Consider the following 24,628-nt stretch of genomic DNA (forward strand, 5'->3'; position numbering starts at 1 on the left):
TGCGGGAGTCTGTCTGACTGTCTCTCCCCGTTTCCAGCTTCAGAAAAATGAAAAAAAAAAAAAAAAAAAAGAAAAATTCATGTCCATATTTTTAAGTGAAATCTTCAGGGAGAAAACTGGCCAGTGAGGCACTCTCTAACAGAGTGGTGACATTAAAAAAACTGTCCTGCGCAGAAGTCCCACCTACTGACCTTACCTTGGACCCATTTAAGCTGGGACAATTCCTTCTTCACCTCTTATTCCAGAGTTATAAACCAAAGCAGGTGCTCAGCGGGGGTTAAGCCTAAATGTTTCCTGCCCCAGGCCAAGGCTGAAACCATTCTGGTGCTCTCTCAAGCCTCTACCCTTCGTCCAGGTCAGACTGCCATGTGGCATACCTATAAGGGATAGTGTGGTCTTCTTTGGAGACCACTTCATGTTTTCTTTGCTGAAGTGTTGGGAATCTGTTGGTAAAGGTCATTCCATTTAATAGCTAACTGAGTGAATGTTTCCCGCTAGGCAGCCCCGTGCTGAACCCCAGGGAGAAAATGATGAACAGACAAGGGTTCTGACCCTGAGGTGCTTGAGTCCACTCAGAGAATGAGAAGAGCCTCCCCACCTCCATTATCTCAGCCCTCAAGCTGATGACACACAGGCCTGACTAAGCCTCTGCTAGGTCCCCTCCTGTAACTAGGAATGAAAATACCGCCGGGAATCACTGCTGGACAGCGCTGGGGCCTGCAGGGAAAGAAGGATGGGTAAGACAGGGCCTCTGTCACCCCTAGGCCCCAGAGACCATTCCCAAGAATATTTCCAAAAACACTCTGTTTTCCTGGAAGGTATTTTTTACCCTCACACTAAAAGACTGAGCCGGGTTGGGATAGATCATAAACTTTTAGGGTCAGTTAAAAAATTTTAAGTTTAGAGAGGATCTCTAAAAAGTTTGGGAGGAAAGAGAAATGCATAAACAGCCACTTCTCCCAAAGAACTCATCCAGCTGGAATGAAAAGCTCTCCTAGAGAGTTAGTGCTTCATGGGTACAGAGTTTCAATGTGGGGTGTTGAGAAAGTTGTAGAAGTAGATATGGCAGTGGTTGTACAGCATGGTGAATGTAATTGATACTACTAAATTATACTCTAAAAACAGTTAAAATGATGAATTCTGTTATATATTTTATCACAATAAAAAATTATTTTAGAGATAGAGCATGTTACATACTTGGTACAATATTTTTTAATATTTAATAAAAGCCTAATAAATGTTGACTAGTGAAAGAAACCAAACAAGGAAACACCTCCCCAAGAAGTCAGAGTACTAGCGCAGGTCTGCCTAGGGCTTTCCCTTCCTCCTCCTCCTCCTCCTCCTCCTCCTCCTCCTCCTCCTCCTCCTCTTCCTCCTCCTCCTCCTCTCCCTCCTCCTCCTCTCCCTCCTCCTCCTTTTCCTCCTCTCCTCCCTCCTCCTCTTCTTCCTCCTTTTCTTCCTTCTCCTCCTCCTCTCCCTCCTCCTCCTCCTCCTGTTCCTCTTCCTCCTCCTCCTTTTCTTCCTCCTCCTCCTCCTCTCCCTCCTCTTCCTCCCCCCTCTTCTTCCTCCTCCTCCTCCTCTTCCTCCTTCTTCTCTCCCTCCTACTCCTCCTCCTCTCCCTCCTCCTCCTCCTCTCCCTCCTCCTCTTCTCCTTCCTCCTCCTCCTCTTCCTCCTCCTTCTCTTCCTCTTCCTCCTCCTCCTTTTCTTCCTCCTCCTCCTCTTCTCCCTCCTCCTCCTCCTCCTTTTCTTCTTCCTCCTCCTCTCCCTCCTCCTCCTCTTCTTCCTCCTCCCCCTCTCCCTCCTCCTTCTCCTCCTCCTCCTCCCCCTCCTCCTCCTCCTCTCCCTGCTCCTCCTCTTCCTCCTCTTCCTCCTCCTTCTCCTCCTCTTCCTCCTCCTTCTCCTCCTCTTCCTCTTCCTCTTCCTCCTCCTCCTCCTCCTCCTCCTCCTCCTCCTTTATCCCCAGTGGGTTATACTAGTTTGAAGTTTCAGGGCCAAATGAGTATTAATGAAATATCTTCTTTTTCTAGAGGTGTTGTGAAAAAAGCCCTTCTTTTAAAAGAGTCTTATGCAACAGTTCTCATGACTGCTGCCTCTGATCCCCTTCTTTTCCAGATCTAAATCCTCCTTTGCCATAATGACCCAGAAACTATTCCTTAAAGTCTTTGTTAGGCTTCCGTTGTGAAAACCTGATGGAGGTTGTGAGTGGGGCTTTCTACAGCCTCGTTTTCTCTGGCACCCAGATCTACAGGCTGCCTTTCCTCCCTGTGGAAACAAGGCTGTGCTGGAAGTCAAACATCCACTTCTACCTCTGGTAAGTTGCCACAGGACAGTGGGAGGGTTGACACTGACACTGGGAGCTCTGGCTGGTTCAGGGGACCTCTGCTAAGGGGACCTTTTCTACAGGAAGGATATGCTGCTACCAGTGGCAGTGGTACCATTCAAAGTGCAAAATGCAGGGCTCAGCCCCTGAGAAGTGGACTGAGGCTCAGAGATTCAAGGAACACTGCCTTAGCCCCTTAGGCCTGCCTGTGAACTACAGCGTCATGAATTTCACAATTACTTGTGAGGACACTGTCTCAGCTAGATTCACAGGACACTGTTGCAGTCTTTACATGGGTTATCTCATTCTATCCCCAAACAATCCTATACAGGCAGGTAAAATTTTTGCCAGATGAGAACACTGAGGTTTAGAAAGGCTGAGTACCCATCCAGTGTTAGCTGGCTGAGAAGTGGCAGAGCTAGGCTGCTGGGCCGCTAAGCCTCCTCTTATCTTTCCTTCACTCACTCCATTTCTTCCAGAGACTGTACGCGCTGGCTTACTGCCTCGGTGTTTTGTTTTGTTTATATATTTAAGTTTTAAACTCTGCCTGCTCGTAAGAGTATACATCATTTATTGTGCAAAATAAGTCATATAACGGATAAACAGAAAGAAAGCATTAAAGACGGCAGCCTGCTCATTGCAAGGTGTGTGTGTGAGAGAGCCAGCCAGGCTTGCATCTGAATCGTGACTCTGCTTCTTACCAGCTGGAGACTCCAGATAAATCCCAATTTCCACAAGCATCAAGGCCCAAATTTATAAAAAGGGGTTATAATCCCTGCTCACAGGGTTATGATAAGGATTAAATGAGAAAACATGGCCTGACCTGCAGTAGTGCAGTGGATAAAGCATCTGACCTGGAATGCTGAGATCACGGGTTCAAAACCCTGGGCTTGCCTGGTCAAGGCACATACAGGGAGCAACTGCTGTGAGTTGATGCTCCTCCCTTCTCCCCCACCCTCCTCTCTCTAAACATCAATAAGTAAAATCTAAAAGCAAGAAAAGAAGACATGTGGCACCATGTTTTCAGAGGAAGTAGATGTAATATGTATTCCAGGTACCTGTGAGAAGTTGGTTTAAACAGTCCCCAAATGGGCTCCAAATGGCCTAAAACTAAGGCAAAAAAGGGAACAAAGCAACATTATGGAAATTATCCTTTTTATCTGGTTCTCTACAATAAAAGCAGCTAGCTTTTATTGACCATTTGTTTGGACCTGCTCCATGCTCAACACCTAACTTGCATATTTACAGTTCCTTTGGTCCCCACAACAGCCCTGCTGGACTCTATTGTAATTTCCCTTCTGTGAAGAAGAAATTGAGGCTTTAAGAGGTTAAATAAAAACTCCAAGCTAACAAGTACTAGAACAGGCCTGAAACCTAAGTATCTTGTTCTCAAGCCAATACTCTTAAGGCCTTACACTACCACACCTCACACGTACCCCAACAGGCTGATGACCTCAACCCATACAGAGGACCCAGAAATCTCCTCAAGCACTCCACTCAACCAGGGTTGCCCGCTGCTACTCCTAGAGGCGTGGGTAAGCAGGGACACACAGGACTCACCTGAACTAGGTAATCCCTAGGTAGAAGAGGGAGACGGACATGTTCCATCAGCTTTGCCATGTGCTCTAAACGGGTTTCTTTCTCATAATTGATCCATGAAATCACAGCTTCAAATACCTATAAAGAAAATCAACAAGTAACTTTACCAAAAAGACAATGGCTTTCAAACAACTTTCTTAACCTGAAAAAAGAAAAAAAAAGTTAAAAGTCATTCACAAACATGTTTAAAGTTCAATATTTAAAATAAAACAAAAATACAAAGTCCTTGTTTACAAACTGATGTGAGTAATCACACACACAAGTAAATTATGATAAACCTGCTATCCCAAATACAGAATCATCAAGGTTCACTGCAAAATAAAAGTCAGATCCAACAGTTATGTAAGAGTAGAAATACAGAGAGGAACTTCGAACCGAATCTTATAGACTGCTTGAGGACCAGAAACCCTGGGGGCACTGTCATCTCCGGCTCCGCACACCTTCTCCTCATTAATCTCCCAGGCTTAGTTAATGCAGAATAAAAACATAAGACTGCTCTCTGCCAAAAATTGGTGGTAATGGTGAATATGACACTGAATAAAGGGAATTTTTTACAATAAATGGCAAAAATTTCTCCTTGGATTTAACCTCTCCTTTGAGGAGAGGTTTCATTTGGACACAAATCAAAACTGGGCTTAGAACCAGAAAGGAGGATCTCTGATTTGGGTGTTTGCCTTACTCAAGGATAAGTCCAAATTCAAACTCTATCACCACATACACATAGGCAGATAAAATTCAATGTTGGTAAGGCTGTGGGGAAACCAGCACTGTTTGTGGAAATTTAATTAACATGGCTTTTAAAGGGGAGGAAAGACTTTGGCAATATCCATCAAAAATTTAAATGTGCAGGCCCTGGCCAGTTGGCTCAGCGGTAGAGCATTGGCTCAGTGTGTGGAAGTCCCGGGTTCGATTCCTGGCCAGGGCACACAGGAGAAGCGACCATCTGCTTCTCCACCCCTCCCCCTCTCCTTCCTCTTTATCTCTCTCCCCCTCCTGCAGCCAAGGCTCCATTGGAGCAAAGTTGGCCCGGGCGCTGAGAACAGCTCCATGGCCTCCGCCTCAGGTGCTAGAACAGCTCCAGTTGCAGTGGAACACGCCCCAGATGAGCAGAGCACTGCCCCCAAGTGTGCTTGCCGGGTAGATCCCAGTTGGGCGCATGTAGGAGTTGTCTCTCTGCTTCTCACTTCAGAAAAATAAAAAAATAAAATAAAATAAATTTAAAAAAAATTTAAATGTGCATACTCTTTGACCAAAGAAATAACACTTTGAAAGCTCTAGCCTATAGAAATACTCACAAAAGTGGTGGTGCAAGAATGTGTTCCAGGACTCTGCTGCACATTTTAAAGAAGGAAACAACCCAAAATGCACCACTGGAGAAATTACTAAAATATTATCTATACCATGGGAGATATATTTCTCTAATGTTTGATTTTAGAGAGAAGAAAGAGAGCAAGAGAGACAGGAACATTGACCTGGGATCAAACTGGCACCCTCTGGGCTGCAGGACGATGCTCTAACCCAGTGGTCCCCAACCTTTTTTGGGCCATGGACCGGTTTAATGTCAGAAAATATTTTCACAGACCAGCCTTTAGGGTGGGACGGATAAATGTATCACGTGACCAAGACAAGCATCAAGAGTGAGTCTTAGACAGATATAACAGAGGGAATCTGGTCATTTTTTTAAAATAAAACATCATTCAGACTTAAATATAAATAAAACGGAAATAATGTAAGTTATTGATTCTTTCTCTGTGGACCGGTACCAAATGGCCCACAGACTGGTACCGGTCCATGGCCCGGGGGTTGGGGACCACTGCTCTAACCAACAGAGCTATCCAGCCAGGGCCCATGGGATATTTTCAACTGTTAAAAAGAATAAAACAAAACACCATGTACCAGAAAGTATGAACGTGCTAAAAAGGTTAAGGGGGAGACAACTGATGGACACAGAGTCGACTAGATAGGGCTTTCACTGACAACATTTGGGGCAATTTAAACATAAAAGAGAATAATGAAGAAATCAGATCAGGCTGCTTGGGTAGGATGGAGGTTGGGGTGATAGATGACTGGGAAGAGGTCAAAAGAAACTTTCTGTAGTAATGGATATGTTCTGTATCTTGACAGGTTGGCAGTTACATGGACATATGCATTTGTCAAAACTAATCAAATTGTACACTTAATATCTACACATTTCACTGTATATAAATCATATCTGAATTTAAAATATCCTTAATTAAAAGAAAATAATAGTAATAGATGATAACAAATTTTTAAAAATCCATGAGTCCATAAGAATACTTTTTTTAATGTGGGAAAGGTTCTTCACAGAAAAATGCCAGCTAATGAAAGCAGACAGAATGATAGAATAAGAAAAACGAACATAATTTTGTTACCACAAATGTAATATCTGATTCAGCAAAGATCATTCATGGATGCTGAAATCACTGGGTGAAAAGTTGTTGGAAAACAAGATACAGTCACAGTTCTCAAAGTATCACTAAAGATGATTTATTAATTACATGGGGGGGGGGCAAGAGAGCCTCACAGGGGGGCGACCTGACAGATGCCACCTTAACAAGAGATCAAAGTTACCACTACCAACAGTAGGACAAACAAATTATATTCCTGATTGTGGTTTAAATGGAAGGACACAGTATCATCCCCTATGTAGTACTCTTTCATAAAATGTTTAACCTGAATCTTATTGCAAGAAAACAATCAGACAACTCCATATTTGGAGCATTATGTAAGACAGCTGGCCTGGATTCTTCAAAGCTGTTACTATCATGAAAGGAGGGACAGGGAAACAGTTCTAGATTCAGGGTATTTCGAGACAGGAGAACTAAATACAGTACATGACCCTTGATTGGATCATGGATTTAAAAGAAACGGTCAAAAGGACTTTTTTGAGACCATTAGGAAATTTGAACAGCCAATATATATTAGATAATATTATGGTATCAATGTTAAGGTTCTTTAGTAAGGTAATAGTTTAATGGCTAGAAAAGAGAACTTCCTTGTTCTTAGGAGGTGCATGCTAAAATACTTAGGGGTAAGGTGTCACGATGTCTGCAATTTATTATCAAATGGTTCAGCAAAATAAAAGATTAAAGATGTAGAGAGAAAAAGAAAGCAAATGAAACAAAATGTTCAACTGATAAATCTAGGTAAAGAGCATAAAAAGTGGAAGGGAGAAGAAAAGAAATGCTATAAGGGAAAAGAAAAAATTTACAACGTGGCATAAAGTTTAAATGAAAATTAAATTTCCCTAGGGGTGGGGTGGCTCTAATTTTTCTTAACCTAACTAACTATATTTTTTTGTGTTTTGATATGTTAATGATTCTTTGCCTCTAAAATGCTTGGACCTATTTCCCAAATATACACTTAGGTCAAGCTGGGCATACTTGAATTGACCAAGGAATCCGAAAGGAAAGGGGGGAATAGAACAGAATGGAAAAGGAGCAGTATGTATGTAGAGTGTTCTCTCAGATCTGTATAAAATAACCTATGTGTGAACAAACATACAGATACACATCATGGAAATCCTCCTTGTCTAGTTCATTTATTAAAATGATGAAATCTCATAGAGCAATATTCCTCATCATCCCCACAGCATTATTTTATAAATAATTGTGTTTTTTCAACTAGCCCTTGGTGGGGGGAAGGGGATGAGGAGGAGGCTAAAGGGGGGATAAATGGTGATGGATGAGGCTTAACTTGGTGGGGCTGGTGAACACACAATATGGAGTATACAGATGTGTTATAGGATTGGGTACCTGAGACCTGTAGAATTATGTCAACAGTGTTATCCCCAATACATTCAATTAAAAATAAAAAGATCTATGAGAACAGGGAACCTAGTCTTCTTTGCTGGCACATAACACACACAAATAGTTTTTAATAAATGAATGGGCAAATGAGTGCAGAATGTCAGGAGGCAGTGGAACCTGCCCAGGCTGGAACCCAGAGCAGGACTGGGGAGGTGGAGGCTGGAACTTGTGAAGAGGGCAGAGCCAGGCCACAGACCAAAGGATGCTGGGGAAATCTGGCTTTGCTGGGTTGGGTGGGGGGCAGCCAGTCCCATTCTACCTTATGTTGGGGCTAGTCACGCTTCCTTCTACACCCCTTGGATAGACTGTCAGCTCTTGCAGGATGAGAAGTGCACCTTCTCTGTCGCTGCACCTCCTGCCGTTCAGCATTCTGACAGGCACAGAGCAGCTGGCTGGTTAAGAAAGGTTTGTTGAAGAATGAACTGCAAGTCCTTGAGTAGGTGGCATTTACTGATCACGCTCTTCCCCCTCAACCAGCTCAGTCTTTGTTATAAAAGCTGAAAAGCCAGCTGAGTCTAATGAAGTCGATATTTAACCTTATCTTATTTTTGGCTTGACGTGTCTGAGTGGCTCCATTTAGCTGCACTGTTTACCTATTCCGCTGTTAAAGCTACAGCACTAGGCAACACCAGTGACCTTCTCAGCAGCTGGAGAAGGCTATATATTGTTTTCATTAGACTTCATGCTTGAAAGCTAATGCTAGCTGGAAGTTTATTTGCTTGTTTATTTTTCAAGCAAATAAACTTCCAACTAGTATTAGCCCTCAATGTGCCTAAAATCATTCCCAACAGCCCCTCCCATCAAGGGACTGGCCAAGGCAAGGGAGCAACAAGTGCCAGCAGCTGATATTCACTAAGTGCCAAGCTCTGCACCCCATTCTTCAGAAATACCGTCTCCTGGACTCTCATGAGAGGCCAATGAACAGATAATCCTGCCCCTTATTATGTGACGTGCCCAAGTCCAGAGCCAGAAAGCACTAATACTGGGTCCGCGTGTACCCAACTCCAGTGCACAACCCGTTGTTCTCGGCTACCTCTCAAATGTCTACAGCAGTGGTTGGTAGGCTAAAGCCCAGAGGCCACATTCAGCCTGCCATCCATTTTTGTAAATAAAATTTTACTGGAACACAGCCACACACATCCGTTTATGTACTGTCTATGGCTGCTTTCTCACTACAACAGCAGAGTTGGACTGAGACTCTGTGGCCCATAGAGCCTAAAATATTTACTATCTAGCCCTGTATAGGAAAAGTATGTCAACCCCTGGTCTATAAAACCTAAGCAAAGGCACTGTGGCTTCAAGCATGGAACAGGGTGATGTCTACTCGGATAAAAATACTTTCCATGGGCCCCATGATGAAATAATCAGCTGCCATAAGGTGCTTAGGGCTTCACTTTTTTTTTTAATGTGAGAGGAGGGGGCCGATGCTAGAATCAACCATACTAATTTTAGCACCTGAGGCTCATGCATTCAGACTAACTGAGCTATCCTCAGTGCCCAAGGCAATGCTTGAAACAATTAAGACCCAAGCTGCAGGAGGAGAAGAGGGAGAAAAGGGGGAGAGGAATAGGAGAGAAGCAGATGGTCACTTCTCTTGTGTGCCCTGACTGGGAATCAAACCCAGAACGTGCATACACTGGGCCAACGCTCTATCCACTGAGATTACTGACCAGGGCCAGGCTTCACTTTTAAACAAAAAATAGCATCATTACCTCATTGCTTCTTATTCAAAACCACTTTATTAAGTACTACAAGATTGCTATGTGGGAAGAGATGGCAAAAATAATATTTTATCACCTCTGTTCACTACACTTCAAATGTAAGCACAGGCCTTGGCCAGAGAGCAGCAATTAACTGATCCTCCTGTCCCAACCCTCCAGTCATACAAGCAGCCGTGCTGGACCGCACCTGCACCTGCAAGTAAAGTGGGGAGCCCTGGGGCACCTAACTCTGCTTCCAAAATGCATTCTGAGAATCAAGAAAGGGGGCTCAAGTTAAAATAGGCCGGGAATGAGTTGGCAAAGTTGAGTTGAAGGTGATTCTTAGCAAAACACAGGACAGGGGAAAAGCAGCTAATTTTGATAACATCAAGAAAAAACACTAGGTTCCCACACATGGACTTAATTTGTTACTCAAGATTTGAGGAGGACTAACTTTATCATTAACAGGCACAGTGCTAGGCATCTTACATGCATGACCTCATTTAATCTTCCAAAACTCAGTGCTGTACATATCATCGTTCACATTTTATAGATTAGGAAATAGCCTCAGAGAGGCTAACAGCTTGTCCAAGGTCACACTGCCAGGAAGCAGTGAATCAGGGATGTGAACTCACGTCTAAATCCAAAAATCCAAGTTCTAATGCTATGTAATATTGCATCTCTAAGGCACAATTAGTTGAAAAACCTAGGCAGACTATTTGTTGAGTTGGGAAACTACATTCCTAAACCCACAATCTTAATCACACCTTTCATGTCCCTCCCCCAGGACATCCCCCCAGGTTACCTTTTTTCATAGGAATTGAGCCAATAGCTTTTGCCAAATTCACAGCCATAATTTTAAATCAGTAAGACAGAGCTTCTAGACGCAAGAATGATTCTGTCACATTTCTGTTATTGTTTCTTAAACCAAAGGTTAAGAAGAGTTACATTAACTATACCCCCAGCATCCTGACACACACAATACCGAAGACAGCTAGGAGCAGTGGTGTGCTGGGGCCGGAGCTCATCATGTGTGTTTCTTTCCAACCCAGCATTTAGTGACATCACACTGGTCGCTTAAAATCAGCCTTGGTAAAAATATTTACAACATGGAAATTAAAATTAGAAAATGAATCAACAAACGAATCAGGCTTTTAGAATTTTTCTGGAGAGGTCGCGACCCACAGGTTGAGAACCGCTGGGCTAGGAGATTTCCTGGTCTGGAGGCTTCCAGACTCTAGAAAACCTACCTAAATTGCACTTATCTTCCTGACAGTAGCATCATCTTAAGGTTTTATAGGGCACTTAAAAGCTCTTTCCTGTGGTTGCTCTATTTCAGACTTATAGGGCCCTGTGCAGCAGCCAGAGGCATTCACAAAAGGGAAAAGTGAGGCAGACGGTGAGAAAGTGGTCTGCCCAGCGTCACCCGGCAGACTGGTGACAGGACAGCAGTTAGAACCGCTGGCTCTCAACCTACATGTTCACAGTACCTTGGATGTTTCTGTCCAAGCGCATTTCCCAGTTTGTAACTGTAAATCTGTCTCCCTCATGTGATTCTAAGTTCTATGATGAAGGGTTATCTGTTTACCAATGTCTCTCCTGTGACTAACACACTATCTGACACATAGAAAGCATTCAATAAATATTTACAAAGAGATTGAATAAGTTAACCAAAGCAGGAATGACTGGGGGCATGGTTCCTTCCTACAACAGCAATCTGCCAAATATCTGACTTCATATAAACAACAAAAATGATGACAAAACAAAAACAGTAAAACTGCCTTGCCCTGAAATTGTCCTTCAGCCTTCCACTGCTGCCCACAGCCAGTACAAAGGTCTTCACTAGGATTCTGCAAAGAGTAAGGAAAGGGAAGCACAATGGTTCAATAGTGAAACACCTGCAAGCTGAGAGATTATACTCCAGTGGCAGTAATCTTACAAATGACTAGAGCATGACACAGGGATGGAGAATGCCTTCCAGTCAATAGGATAGACTGAGCTGTTTGAGACTTGGAAGGAATCCTCCCCAAAGCACCAAACACGTGAAAATGACCTTATTACAAAAAAGTAAAGATTTAAGCCACAAACAAAAGCAAAAGAAAAATGCCCAAGTGCTTTAAATAAAAAGGAATTCAAGTCTGGGAGTTTAATTAGAGGCCAAAATGGCTCACAGGTCCATACAATGCAGATATGGGCTTTAAGTGTTTGAAATGAGTGTCCCGTCAGGCTGAATGTCTGGGCCACAGGCTTCTCACAGGCAGTGTTGCCCAGCTGTAGAACTGGGACTAGATGAACTCCACCCACCTGCTATGGGGATGGGTAAGGAAGCCTGGAGAGAAAAAGATTTCATCTTTAAGAAATCAGAATACCAGGCTCACGCCACACAATGTGGGGTTTGACCTGACATTATCCAGGGATACTCAATACAAAAAATAATCCAAAAAAAATCCTGTTTCTAAACCAGTCAACCTGCCCTATAGGGGCACTTCCACAGCGCAGGGCAACCAAGTTAGATCTCATGCTCATAACACCCTCTGAAGATGGCCTCACAAATAAAATATTACAGATCAATAACGAAACAAGCTGTCAAAAGGAAAATCAACAGTTGCAATAAATTGTAGAATAGGGGCAACCAAGGAAAGGCGGCCTTCAGACTGTTCTCCTTACTGTGTCCCAGGGGCAGGGGACATTCTGTAGTAAAGGGGCCACAGAGCAAATGAGCCTGGGGAACACCTCTACACATACATGCACAGCCCCAATCCTCTTTAGAGATTACAAAGTTCATTAATATGTAAAAGCTCTGACAAAAATCTAAATACCTATCAACACCCCACAGCAATGTGGTTTTACGGCACACACTTGGGTCAACACTGACCTAGAGAAGAAAGTCCTCACTCCTAACCCTCTGCACAGACCCCTACTTCATTCTCAGCCTCATCTCCCAATACCCCCCCTCAAAGACCCTTGATTTTCATCACACAGCTTACTTTCCCCCAAGTACAATAAGTTATTGCAAACTTCTTACAGTTCCTCCAACCTGAATAGCTTTCCAAAATCCTGTTCTCATCCTCCAAGCTTTAGCTCAAATATTATCCTCTTGAAGTCCTTCCCCACACAACAATCTGCAATAAAATACTCCAGAGAGCTTTCCTGGAACTTCCATTACAGGCAACTACTTCTCTCAGCCACATAATGTGGATACATGTTTTAGGTCTGTCTACCCACCAGACTCTTTTTTTTTTTTTTTAATGTTTATTTTATTGATTTTAGCGAGTGGAAGAAAGAGAGTGAGAGACAGGAACATCGATCTCTTTCTGTACATGCCCTGACCGGGGATTGAAACAGCAACCTCCGCACTTTGAGACGATAACTGACCATCCAGCCAGGGCATGCCCACCAGACTCTTAAATAGTAATGACTAAGTGTTACTCACCTCTGTCTCCCATCGGGGTGAGCATGCATTAATAAAGAACTGGGGCCTAAGAGGCAGACACAATCAGCTTCAATCCATTCAATCTATTGTTAGCATGCCTCAGTTTCCTCCTCTGCAAAATGGAGACAATAATCTCTGCCTTGCAAGTTGTAAGAATCAGGAATGTTGTGCAAACAGTATGCTGGGCAAGAGAAGTCACCACAAAAACATACATACACCAATATTCCATTCACACAGAGTTCAGAAACTGGCAAAACTTGCCTGTAAAAAAGTCAGAATAGTAGCTGTGCTTCTTGGTGTGGGGGCAGCGACTGAACAGGAGTTCTAGATTCTGTTTCTTGGTCTGGGTGCTAGTTATGTGGCTGTCTCACTTTGTAAAAACTTGAGCTGAACACTTTTTATTTGTTCATGTCTCTGAACTTCAATACAAACATCACATTTTTTAAAATGCTGTGTGAAATATACCAGGAGAACAGTGGGTAGTCAAGGTAGACTTCTGGTCACAGTTTGTGGTATTCCACTCTGAGGTGCTTATTGAATTATACTCTCCCAAGGAGAAGAGTAAAAAGAGCAATGCTGAGGCAAGGACCCCCTGCCAGATCACTGTTTTCAGGCTGACGCTGGCACCTCTAATGCCGACCTCAGATAAAGGCAGGGCTGCCAACTGCGCAGCCTGGGCCAAAGATGTACCTGCTTAGTCACGGGATAACATCTAGGCAGCAAGAGTTCAAGCCCCACCTACTACGTGAGGAGCTCCAGGCTGTATCTCACACCTACCACTGACTAGAGAGGCTAGGTAGGAATTTGGGGAGGAGGGATGCAACGTTAATGATTCTGCAACATTAATGATTCTGGGAGACAGAGCCCAATCCCTTCCAGGAGATAAAATATCAGAGTTTGGCCCCTGATTAAAGTTTTAGGAGATAACAGCACAATGTGATCATGCAGAGAGAACCTATAGTTCTCGTTATACTACATACTTGACAATTTTCTAACTTTTTTTTTTTTTTTTTTTTTTTTTTTCCTGAAGCTGGAAACAGGGAGAGACAGTCAGACAGACTCCCGCATGCGCCCGACCGGGATCCACCCGGCACGCCCACCAGGGGGCGACGCTCTGCCCACCAGGGGGCGATGCTCTGCCCATCCTGGGCGTCGCCATGTTGCGACCCTCCTGGGTGTCGCCATGTTGCGACCAGAGCCACTCTAGCGCCTGGGGCAGAGACCAAGGAGCCATCCCCAGCGCCCGGGCCATCTTTGCTCCAATAGAGCCTTGGCTGCGGGAGGGGAAGAGAGAGACAGAGAGGAAGGTGCGGCGGAGGGGTGGAGAAGCAAATGGGCGCTTCTCCTATGTGCCCTGGCCGGGAATCGAACCCGGGTCCTCCGCACGCTAGGCCGACGCTCTACCGCTGAGCCAACCGGCCAGGGCTTTTCTAACTTTTTAATAGACCTAAGCAATCTCTTCCTGACCTGTATTTCAAATGTGGGCCATTTCCCCATTAGCACTCACTCGGAAAACCTCAATAATGTTCCTTATTTCTTTTCCTTTTTTTGTTGGTGTTCTTATGTTTATATTTATTATTTTTATTTAGAAAATTAAATTTGATAAGTTGACATTGATCAATAAGAGTATATAGATTTCAGGTAAACATTTCTACAGCACTTGAACTCTTGATTGTATTGTGTGTCCATCGCCCAAAGTCACAGCATTTTCTATCACCATATATTTGTCCCTCTGTACTTACTCTTGAGGAGCAGAAACCCATATATCAGGTAAGAAAGCAAAAATTTAGAAAAGTCCAATGACCAGCAATTCAGTGGCAAAACTGCACTAGAACTCAGAAGTCACCTCTCCTCTCCTTAGAGTGTGTTTGTCCCAGAAGGTTGATTACCCTGCCTGTGGGTTGCTAAGGCTGCCCATGGTGAGAATCTCAAAGGGGAAGACAAGAAACAAGCTATCTGTGCTCAGTCTTAGCTCTGACCCTTCGGAGACACCCCTGTGCAGCAGAATCAGGTGACCGGGAGGTGCTTGCTCCTCTGTCTTCCTCTATCTTGGAGTGGGGATGAGGGAGAAAGGTCTTACCCAAAGAACTAGTATAGTATTTTGTGACTCCTACCAGATCCTTTGGTCTTTTCTCAAATAAAAAGAATTGTAAAACAAAAACTACATGAAGGAAAAGAAGAAGAAAAAGGGGCAAAGATCTATGTCCTCTTCTGAATTCTATTTCCCACATTTTTCCTCATTCTCTGGGAAAATGTTAAAATTATCCCCATAACCTCAGCTGGCTCAAGGTGGAGTCCACCCCAATCTGCCCCTTCACTCCCTCAGAGACTGTCTGCTCAGCACCTCCAGGGATTCTGCATCAGGCTCTGTGAGTGATACAAAGATGGCTGAGGTACCCTTGCAGCCCTCAAGGAGTATAAGTACAGCAGAGGAGATAAGGCATGGGCAAAAACAAGTGTGATGCAGGAAGAACAGAATCGGGAAATCCCAAACAGGGCTGAGGGTGTTGGGTACACTGGGGATCGAGGCCACTGCCACTCTCTGCCCCCGCTGGGCACCAAGCCCCATATCACACAACCACCCAGATCAGTATGGGCTCTGCGAAGAGCTTCCCCTTGAGAAAAGGCCCAGTCAACAGTCAGTAGTATAGTAGCAGCAGTACTACTAGTAGTAGTCATAGCAGTGAAAACCCTATCTTACAGTAGTGAACACTTCCTATGTACTAAGCGTTTTTCATGTATTATTTTATTTCATCCTCAGACGAACTCGGTAAGATATATACTACACTATCGTTATTTCCCTTTTATAGGTGAGAAAACTGAGACTTAAAAAGGTTTTTCATCAACATTTCTTGGCCTTTTGGCTAAGATCAAGTAAGAGGTCTTTCATTCATTCATTCATTCAAGAACATTTTTTTATGTGTATACCATGAACCCAATACCACTCTAGTAGTGATCTTAAAACAGACAAAAGCTATGACTATATTTGGTGCATACATTCTGGTGGGAGATAAATAATCTTTCCAAGGTCATTCAGCCTATCAAAGCAGTGGAGCCAGGATTCAAACTCAGCAACTCGGACTGTAGAACCTATACTTTCAAACTCCCAATGAGCAAATCGCCTGGGCCCAGCCATTGTCATTTCTAACCATCATTAACACTAAAATACCCTATTTCTTCTATTTTAAGATGCATTTTATAATACATGTTAGAAAAAACCTGTATGCTGTAGGCAAAGAGGTAAGTTACAATATAGCTAATATTGCTGTTCAAGTGTGGATTTAGCTGAATTAATTACTGACACATTGGGTTTTGTGCAAATGTTAACATTAAATGCAGTTGAATTTCAGCTTAAATTAAGATCCTTGATGTTACTTCAAATACACTCCAATAAATTTACTAAAATGCAATATTAAAAGAAAAAGCTATATTGTGCATGCTGGAGATTGCTTACCATATGCAATGTAATTAAAGGGAGCAGAAATCACCAAATCTCCTGGAACAGATCACATATTTATCAAAGCCTAAAAGGCTAGCATCCAAATGGTAAACATCTAATTGTCAAAGCCTTCCAGACATTTTACTTCTGGCAACATGTGCTCAATTAAGATGAAATTAAACTATGGATCTCACCAAAGAGAAAATGCAGGTCAAACCCCACCATACTTCGATAAACCTCAAAGTCACATGGCCAACTGTAAAGTTACCAAAAGGACCAAGATCATGAATAATCTATTTGCTGAAAAGCAGCATGCAACTCTGAAGTTACATAAAACTTCAGAACCAAATATGACATACAACTTTATTAATGTGAAAATTCTTACACTCCAAACTCTGATTATACAGAATGAGAAACTCATATGTAAGTATAGGAATAAATAAGAGCCACTATTGTCATTTTTCTTAATTTATTGATTTTTAAAAGAGAAGAAAGGAGAGGAGAGACAGAGAAACATCAATATGTTGTTCTACTTATTCATTCTGTCATTGGTTGATTTATGTACATGCCCTGACCAGGATCAAACCCTCAACCTTAGCATGTCAATATGATTCTCTAACCAACTAAGCTACTTGGCCAGGGCCAACAAATTTTAAGTGTGAAGACTTAACACTATGCTTCTGTTTCTGGAAATATGCAATTAATTTCATGGCTATTTTATAATTATCAATGGCAAAATTGATACCATTACCATTATCAACGGTGCCTCAAAATTATGGTAATCACAATGACAAATGCCATTCATTGAGCACCTGCCAAACATTATATTTCCTATTTAATACCCATTATGTGTAATCCTTATAACAACTCTATAAGGGACGCATTCTTAGTATTCCCATTTTACATGTAAGGAAACTAAGGTTCAAAGAGACCAGTGACTTCTCAAAATCAAAAAGCCAATAAGCATCAAACCAAGTATGAAACCAGGTCTGCCTGAGTCCAAAGCCCAAATTGCCTTTCTGTGCTAGCAACCCTGCCCTGGCACAGCAAGCACTGTACGTCCTCACCTAAAAAAAATTCCAGAGCAAGGTGGGCCAGCATGAAAGGGTCCCCGCCTCTCAAAGCAAACATACTCACATTGATCCAAATTCTGCTGTTTTATGATTGCCTCCATTTTTCCAAACTATACTTGAGGACATGCTCAAGTAGGTCCCAAACTGACCAACTGCCCCAACATTCACACAGCCTATCAACTGACTAGTTCATTTCTTCAGACTGTGTTCATTTGGTAGCACAATCCAGAGAAGACATCAAATGGGCTGGGCAAGAAAGAGCGTCTGCTCCATAGCTGAGGCTGGGGCAGGAAGGAGCCTTTGGCCTGGCCAGGGGGATTCTTTATCCCTGGAGGTGCTGTTTCATACCAGTTAATGGAAACAAAGGCCTTCCTGAGCCTGAGGAAGAGTCTAGATTATTGTGCCACTCATCTTCTAGAGAGTTCTCTGAAGCTTCAGGGCAGCTCACATTTCCAATAAACAACTACTCTTCTTGGTCAAACCTCAACAGGAGACAGGCACTGCCTTGTCATCTTCACCTCTACTCTCTGGACATATGCCTGTGGACACAATCTTATCTCCAATATAAAATCCTTTTCGAGGGCTTTCCCTTAAATATTCCCTCAGGAAAGGACCTCAAGCTTAGACAGTAAGAGTGGACTAGGACAATTCGAGAAACACATACCAAGCATCTCTGAGGATACAGAAATGTATAAAATGTGGCACCTACCAACAAGGAACTCTCAGTTGAGTGAAGGAGGAAAGACCAGGTCAGAACTAACTATAGTAAAAAAGCAGAACAAAGTGAGTATCATCTTGGAATACAGACTAAAAAGAACTTAATTCCAGATGCAAAATCAATAACAAACTCAGCTAACACTGACTGAATTCCTGCTAGGCAACAGATATGATACCAGGCATTTTACAAATCTACCCTATTTAATTCCACCCCATGGAATACCTTCTACTAGTATCTTCACTTTATAAATGAGGAAACAGAGAAGCGAAGTATCTTACCCAAGGTCACACAACTAATTTGTAAATACCAAAGATGAGATTTGGACCCGGCTGACCAACACCAAAGCTTATGTTATTTCCAGTTCAAAAGACTACATATCCTGGAGTAAAGAAATTCTTCCTGCTAATAGCAGAATCTGAACTGGTTTGGAATTCAACCAAGTGAAGACAAATGAGGAGAATACTCCACTCAGAGAGTTGGTGAGAGGGAAGGCATAGAAGGAAGAAAGATGAGCAGTCACAGTCAGCTAGAGCAGTGGGCAGAAGCCAAGCTTCCAACACAAAGGAAGTGTGTGGTCAGTGAGTTAGGGGGCTGGGTGTCAAGAGCCCTGGGTTCTAGTTCTTACATGACCACTGATTAACTGTGTGACCTTCACCAGCTCCTATCCTCTTTCTGGGCTTCAGTTTCATCATCAGTAAGAATTCCAAACCCCTAATGGAATAGATGTTCCCAAAAAATCTGGTCTGGCATCAAGGTTCAGTGATACTCAAAAGAGGTCATATGGGACAGTGATTAAGACGAGGTGACAGGTAGACCCCAGTTGTACAGTGAACAGCTGAGTGACCTTGGATAAGCTCATTAACGCCTCTGAGTCTCCTTTTCTCTCATCTGTGACGTGGGGACAATAGCAATGCCTGCTTTACAGGGCCATGGTGAAGGCTGAGCACAATGGAAAATGTAGCTTTGTTGCTACCATCATCACCACTGTTATTTCTTTTTTAAAGGATCCCAAAAGTGAAGTTAGTGGTAAAGGATCAGGAGGACTTTTCTTTTTATTTTTATTTTAAAGGACAAAAAATAAGCTGTCAGAAAGGCCTCACTAAACCACAAGTCCCTCCCGTGACGACCTCACACAGGAGGCTCTTGTTTCACCCCGGGGCTACATCATACCTTCTCTTCTGAAGAAACAGTCAGCTTGTCACTGGATATCAAGGTGCACACCTGGTCCAGACTTAGGCTAAGAAATTCTTCCCCCAGCATTACCTCTGGAAAGTGCTGTTCTGTTCAAAAAAAGAGCAGAGGTTCAGAAAACAAAGTTATAAAACACTTCTATGAACCAAGGCCATGACAATATGTGAGATTCAGAGTGGAATCCTAGGGGTTTGGGGGGAGATGAAAGGCAGAGAGCAAGTCAGAGAGGCAGAGAAAGACAGCACATCCTGGTTGGAGGGAAACTAGCCTTTTAATTAAGCAAAGAGAGCATCCTCCTGTGTAATCCTCTGACACAGACACAGATGAAAATGGGCACAAGGCTATATTTTCCCCTTACTCCATGAGATTAACACAGGGGTTGCAGAAAGGCCTCACTGGGACCTGCCTACTTAACTGAGTTAATTTTCCCTCAAGGTGCATGCTGGTGGAGTTGCAGACAGTGCCCACTGCAGCTCAGCCAAACAAAAGTGGGCCAGACAGCTGTGTGGTTGGTGGTCTCTGAGGTCCTGGTAGAAAGCCAACATTAGAAGGTTGGCAGGAGTCATCCTTTCTTGTTCAAAGTCAAGTCTCATAAAGTGAGCCTCTGGTTCATAAGGAGGCCCAACTAAGTATCTGTTCCAGTGTGGTAGCGACACAGTCAGCCCCACTGCCACTAGGAACAGTCCACAACAGTCAGCCTGTGGAGGCCGTTGAAATGGAGGAAAATGTGGGGACAACTAGAACAAGACAAAACGAACAGCCTAAGGTTCACACAAGGGAAATGTCGAGGACAACTTGCCCAAGTCACCATCCTGCTTACAAAAGCAGCAAAATGTCAGTGAAAGAGCATGCACCTCAGAAAGAAGGACTCTAGACCCAAATCCTGGCCTTGCCATTTGTGAACTGTTCCCTTGCGCCAGTGGCATCAACTCACTGTCCTCATCTGTGAAATGGGGATAAAACCACTTTTCGGGCCTCCCTCCTGCGCTCTGGTGGGAAAGGAACTGTGGGAGTGTTTTGTAAGCTATGCTAAGGTGAACCAGACTAAGGCTGACAGTTTCTGGTGCAGCCATCCTGCAGCTGACAAGATCTTCCGTCATTTGACTCAGGACTGGCTCCTTTTCCGTTCTCTCACAACCCTGCATCATCACCTCAAGATCAACTGTGCCCCTTGCCCTCCCGGCCCCTCTTCCTTCTTCAGTGGCTCCCTTCTGGCCTGATTATCTTCCACAGGACTCCACCTCCTAGTTCCCACTCAGGGCTACTCTGACTTGATCTGGCCAGATGCTCAGATGAGATTCAGAGTACACCCTGCCCTTGGGAGACTGAACTATCCCCTCTGCTGTAGTGGCATAATGGAAAGGAAAATCAGAGCATGCTAAGCCTTTTCCCACATTCTTCAGCCTCTTACAACCCAAACAAAGATTACAATCATTTCTTGCAAAAATCATTCTTAATGATTTTTATGTTAAAATAATTCTGACCCAAAGAATTCCTGCATACCCTTCATCCAAATTCCCTGAGTGCTATCTTCCTCTCAAAGATCAAGTTATAAACAACCTTTTATATCTTCCGCTGGACTTGCAGCTTTCACTTGTTCCCTATAGCCTATGACACCACTGAGCACACAGCTAAAGCTTGTCTATCCAGAGGTCCGGGACTGTTTGCACAGAACGAAACGGATTCAAAAGTCAGACCCTTTACAAAGGGAAGCGACTGTCACAAAGCCAGAAGCTGGTCTGCTTCTCTGTGTGTTAACTGGAAAAAGCCTTTGAAGCTTAGATTTTAAGTGAGACATGCAAAAGGCTGCCCTAACTAAATATGAGGATTTTTAAGACTAAATAGTATTTTTTTTCTTGTGACAGAGAAAGGGACAGATAGAGACAGACAGAAAGGGAGAGAGATGAGAAGCATCAAGTCTTTGTTGTAGCACCTTAAGTTCATTGATTGCTTTCTCATATGTGCCTTGACGGGGGGGGGGGGACTACAGCAGAGCGAGTGACCCCTTGCTTAAGCCAACAACCTTTGGGCTCAAGCCAGCGACCCCTTGCTCAAGCTGGTGAGCCTGCACTCAAGCTGGATGAGCCCGTGCTCAAGCTGGCAACCTCGGGGTTTCGAACCTGGATCCTCCGTGTCCCAGTCCAACACTCTATCCACTATGCCACTGCCTGGTCAGAGAACACTAGGTAGTATTATTTTTAAAGTGTCCATTCCTAAAGATTATAAAATAAAAGCATTTGAACATCTTTGGATGGTGGGAATCCATTCTTGGCCTGGAGGCTGGAAAGGAGCAGGATTCTCTCTACCTACTCTTTCTGGTCCAAGAAGTTTTTGGACTAGAATCCTTCACTGGTTGGCAATACCCAAGAAACAGTGGAGAGAAAAGCCATCAGCACACCACAGTGAAGGGCAGGACATCAGGCCTCTGGACCAGGAAGGCTGTATTCAAAAGGAGAGTCAGGTGAACCAGCACCAACCTCCCTGTGGTTCAGAGCCACACCCAGCCTTCCAGCCTCTACCTTTGGTTGACCCAAAACTTGAGAGTTGGAGAAGAAAAGAGTGAAGAGAATGGGAGTTGAGAAAATAAAATTCTGGGTTGTAAAAAAGTTCTCCTCGTAGCTCACAGAGCTGAACTAAAAGTAGATGGGCTGGATTTTGAAAAGGAAGAAAACACAAGAGCAGTGACACATATTCCAGATGGCTTGAACAAAACAGAAATTCTCAAAGATAAATCAAGGCAAAAAGTCGTCAAGCTCCACACCTTTCCATCTCGCGCCCTCTGAGACACTGCAGGATTTGAATCTAGGTTCCTTCTTTTTGGCATGGAGCGCTGCTTTGCCCATCTGGACCCTCCCACTGAAATCCCTACAGAGAGCTTCTCAGGAAGCAGGGCTTCATGGAGTGGGCGCAACATGGAGTTAATGCAAAGCAGCTTCTCACTTGGGGCTGGCACTCTAGAATCCAGGAGATTTGCAGGGCATGAGCAGGAAGAGAAAAAGAGAGGGAGCAAAGAAGAAAACTTCTCTTCCCCCTTCAATCTGAAGAGAAAGGGCTAAGCCCCCAGACTCGGGGGACTAGAGTCCTCTTTCTGTTAGCAATGCTCAAGAAATAATGAGACAGAAAAAACAGAAGGATGCTCTGACCAACTCCATTTCCTGGGAAACAGGAGTTCCCCAGAAGACCTCGTGCTCAAGTCAGCTCTCTTCCTAGCTGTTTGCCAGAAAGAACTCACTCTGCTCCCAGAAGACACACCTCCCTAGGAATCAGCTTCTATCTTTAACATTTGCTGTTTGGTTGGTTGGTTTGAGGGTCTTCTGTTGTTTTTGCTCTGTTATTAGTTTAGTAAAGGAGAATGCAGTGGAGGGCTCTGGCTAAAAGTCAGAGGCCTGGGTTCAAGTCCTAGCTCTACAGCTTAGTCACCTCTTCCCAGGCTTTGGCTTCATCATCCATAAAATGGGACCATAATACCCAACCTAGGTCTCAAGGTTGTTTTGAAGTTCAAAGACAATATTATTAGCCCATTTTAGGATCTTTAAGAAACGCTTTGGAAATGAAAGATAAATATTGTCAGACCATGTTCCTGCCTCACAAAGTCCAGAGCTCCAGCATATGCAATAGAGAGGCAGGTAGGCTAGATACTGGGGGATAGGTGGGGTGTGCGGGGCATAATATCTCCCAAGCACAGGCCAGCCCCTTGAAGGGAAACTCTCCAGTAATAAACTCTAAATTTTCTTGTCTTTTTCTTCTTTTTCCTTAAAGAGAAGTAGAAATAGAGGGGGAGAAAAAGTCAATTAAGAGTTCTGGTTAAGAATCCTAATTAACCAGGCTTTACTATAAGTAACAAATACTGTTCAAGTTCCAAGTTTTGATTAATGAAACACAATGTGTCTGTTCCTGTCCATTTGGATGAGAAATTATGCAGAAGTGGAGGGGAGCCCCCACTGGACAACTTTAAGCTCTTTCCCTACCAAGTAACACATGTATCTTCCCAATGTTGAAAGGATGACAAAACTTAGGTGGTACATATTCCCATGAAACGACTTGCTCTAGAGGTAGGGTTGGGTCTTCTCAAGGAAGCAGGCCTCAGAAAAGTTGAGAGCTTTTCCCAATAGTAGCTAACATTGTACTATGCGTTTTACATGTATTGTGTCACTTCTCCAAAAAGCCCTGGTGAAGTGAATAGCACTATCCCCATTTTACAGATGGAGAAATGGAAGCTCAAAAGTTATTTAGTCATGTGCTTAGTTAGAATCACACAGCAGTAAGTGGTGGAGCCAGGTTTTGAAACCAAGGCTGTCTGATTACCATCACAAACATTCTGATGGGTATCTCAGTCCCCAAGATGAAAATAACTTAAGCGGGTCACTGGCATAAATTCAATATAGACATCAGAGTACCCTAAGGATCCCTCTGAGGGTGCTTCAGAGAGACAGAAAGAATGAATCTAATGACTTTACTTTAAAAAAAAACAAAACTTAGAATAGTGGCATTCTAAATATTTTGGCATCAGTCTTAGACTGGGTTTAAATCTCAGACAGACCCCTGAATTGAGACCTTTCTCTAATCTCCCTGCCTGCCTGGCTATGTGAAGTGATATCTTTATTATATGCGGCTTAAGTGTCTGTTTGTCGCCGATAGCTTATTGGTTGCTTGCGTAACTGTACTGGCCAATGGGGTGAAGTTGCCACGGCATTCAAATAGTCCCACCTTCTGGCGCCACCTCACAAATTGAGGTTAAAGATTGGAGCAATTATTATGCTGTTAAGAAATCTTAACACCAGAAGGGGTCTTTGCAATGGTACAAGACTAGAGGTTCTCCAATTGAAAAATAATGTCATAATAGCTAAGTCTTTGACTGGCTCCTCTAAAGGTGAAATACATGTCATTCCAAGAATTGATTTGGCTCCATCTCAAACAGGGTTGCCGTTTCAATTGAGACGTAGACAATTTCCTGTAAAACTTGCCTTTGCTATGACCATCAATAAGTCTCAGGGCCAAACGCTTAAGCGTGTTGGCATTTTTTTACCTGAGCCTGCATTTGGACACGGTCAACTTTATGTTGCCTGTTCAAGAGTTCATGAAAGAACGGACGTAAAATTAAAAATAATTGATGGTCCTCTGCAAGGCGAGCTTAAAAATGATGGAAAGATCTACACAAGAAATGTTGTGTACAAAGAGATCTTTGACATGTGAATTAACATTTTATTATTTAAATCACCTTTATTTATTGAGCTAGCGGTGGCTCTTAAGAAATGTACCGCCAGTGGTTTCCTTCATTGCACTCTACTTTAAGCAATTAAGCAAGTAGAAGGGGGAAACCCCGT

The 24,628-nt window shown here is 43.4% G+C and overlaps 1 protein-coding gene across 8 annotated transcripts in view; it reads right to left on the reverse strand.

The window, feature by feature from the left end:
* The window catches only part of KLHL3 (kelch like family member 3), a 384,889-nt gene that overhangs the window by 36,635 nt on the left and 323,626 nt on the right, over nt 1–24,628 (reverse strand). For all 8 annotated transcript variants that reach the window (XM_066272563.1, XM_066272564.1, XM_066272566.1 and 5 more), the window contains 2 exons: nt 19,284–19,393; nt 3,882–3,998 (listed from right to left, as the gene is read on the reverse strand). In XM_066272563.1, the coding sequence (XP_066128660.1) occupies nt 3,882–3,998; nt 19,284–19,393 (227 nt within the window). The remainder of the gene's footprint in view (nt 1–3,881; nt 3,999–19,283; nt 19,394–24,628) is intronic.

This window comes from Saccopteryx bilineata, chromosome 4 (genome assembly GCF_036850765.1).
Source record: "Saccopteryx bilineata isolate mSacBil1 chromosome 4, mSacBil1_pri_phased_curated, whole genome shotgun sequence".
Classification (NCBI taxonomy): Eukaryota; Metazoa; Chordata; class Mammalia; order Chiroptera; family Emballonuridae; genus Saccopteryx; species Saccopteryx bilineata.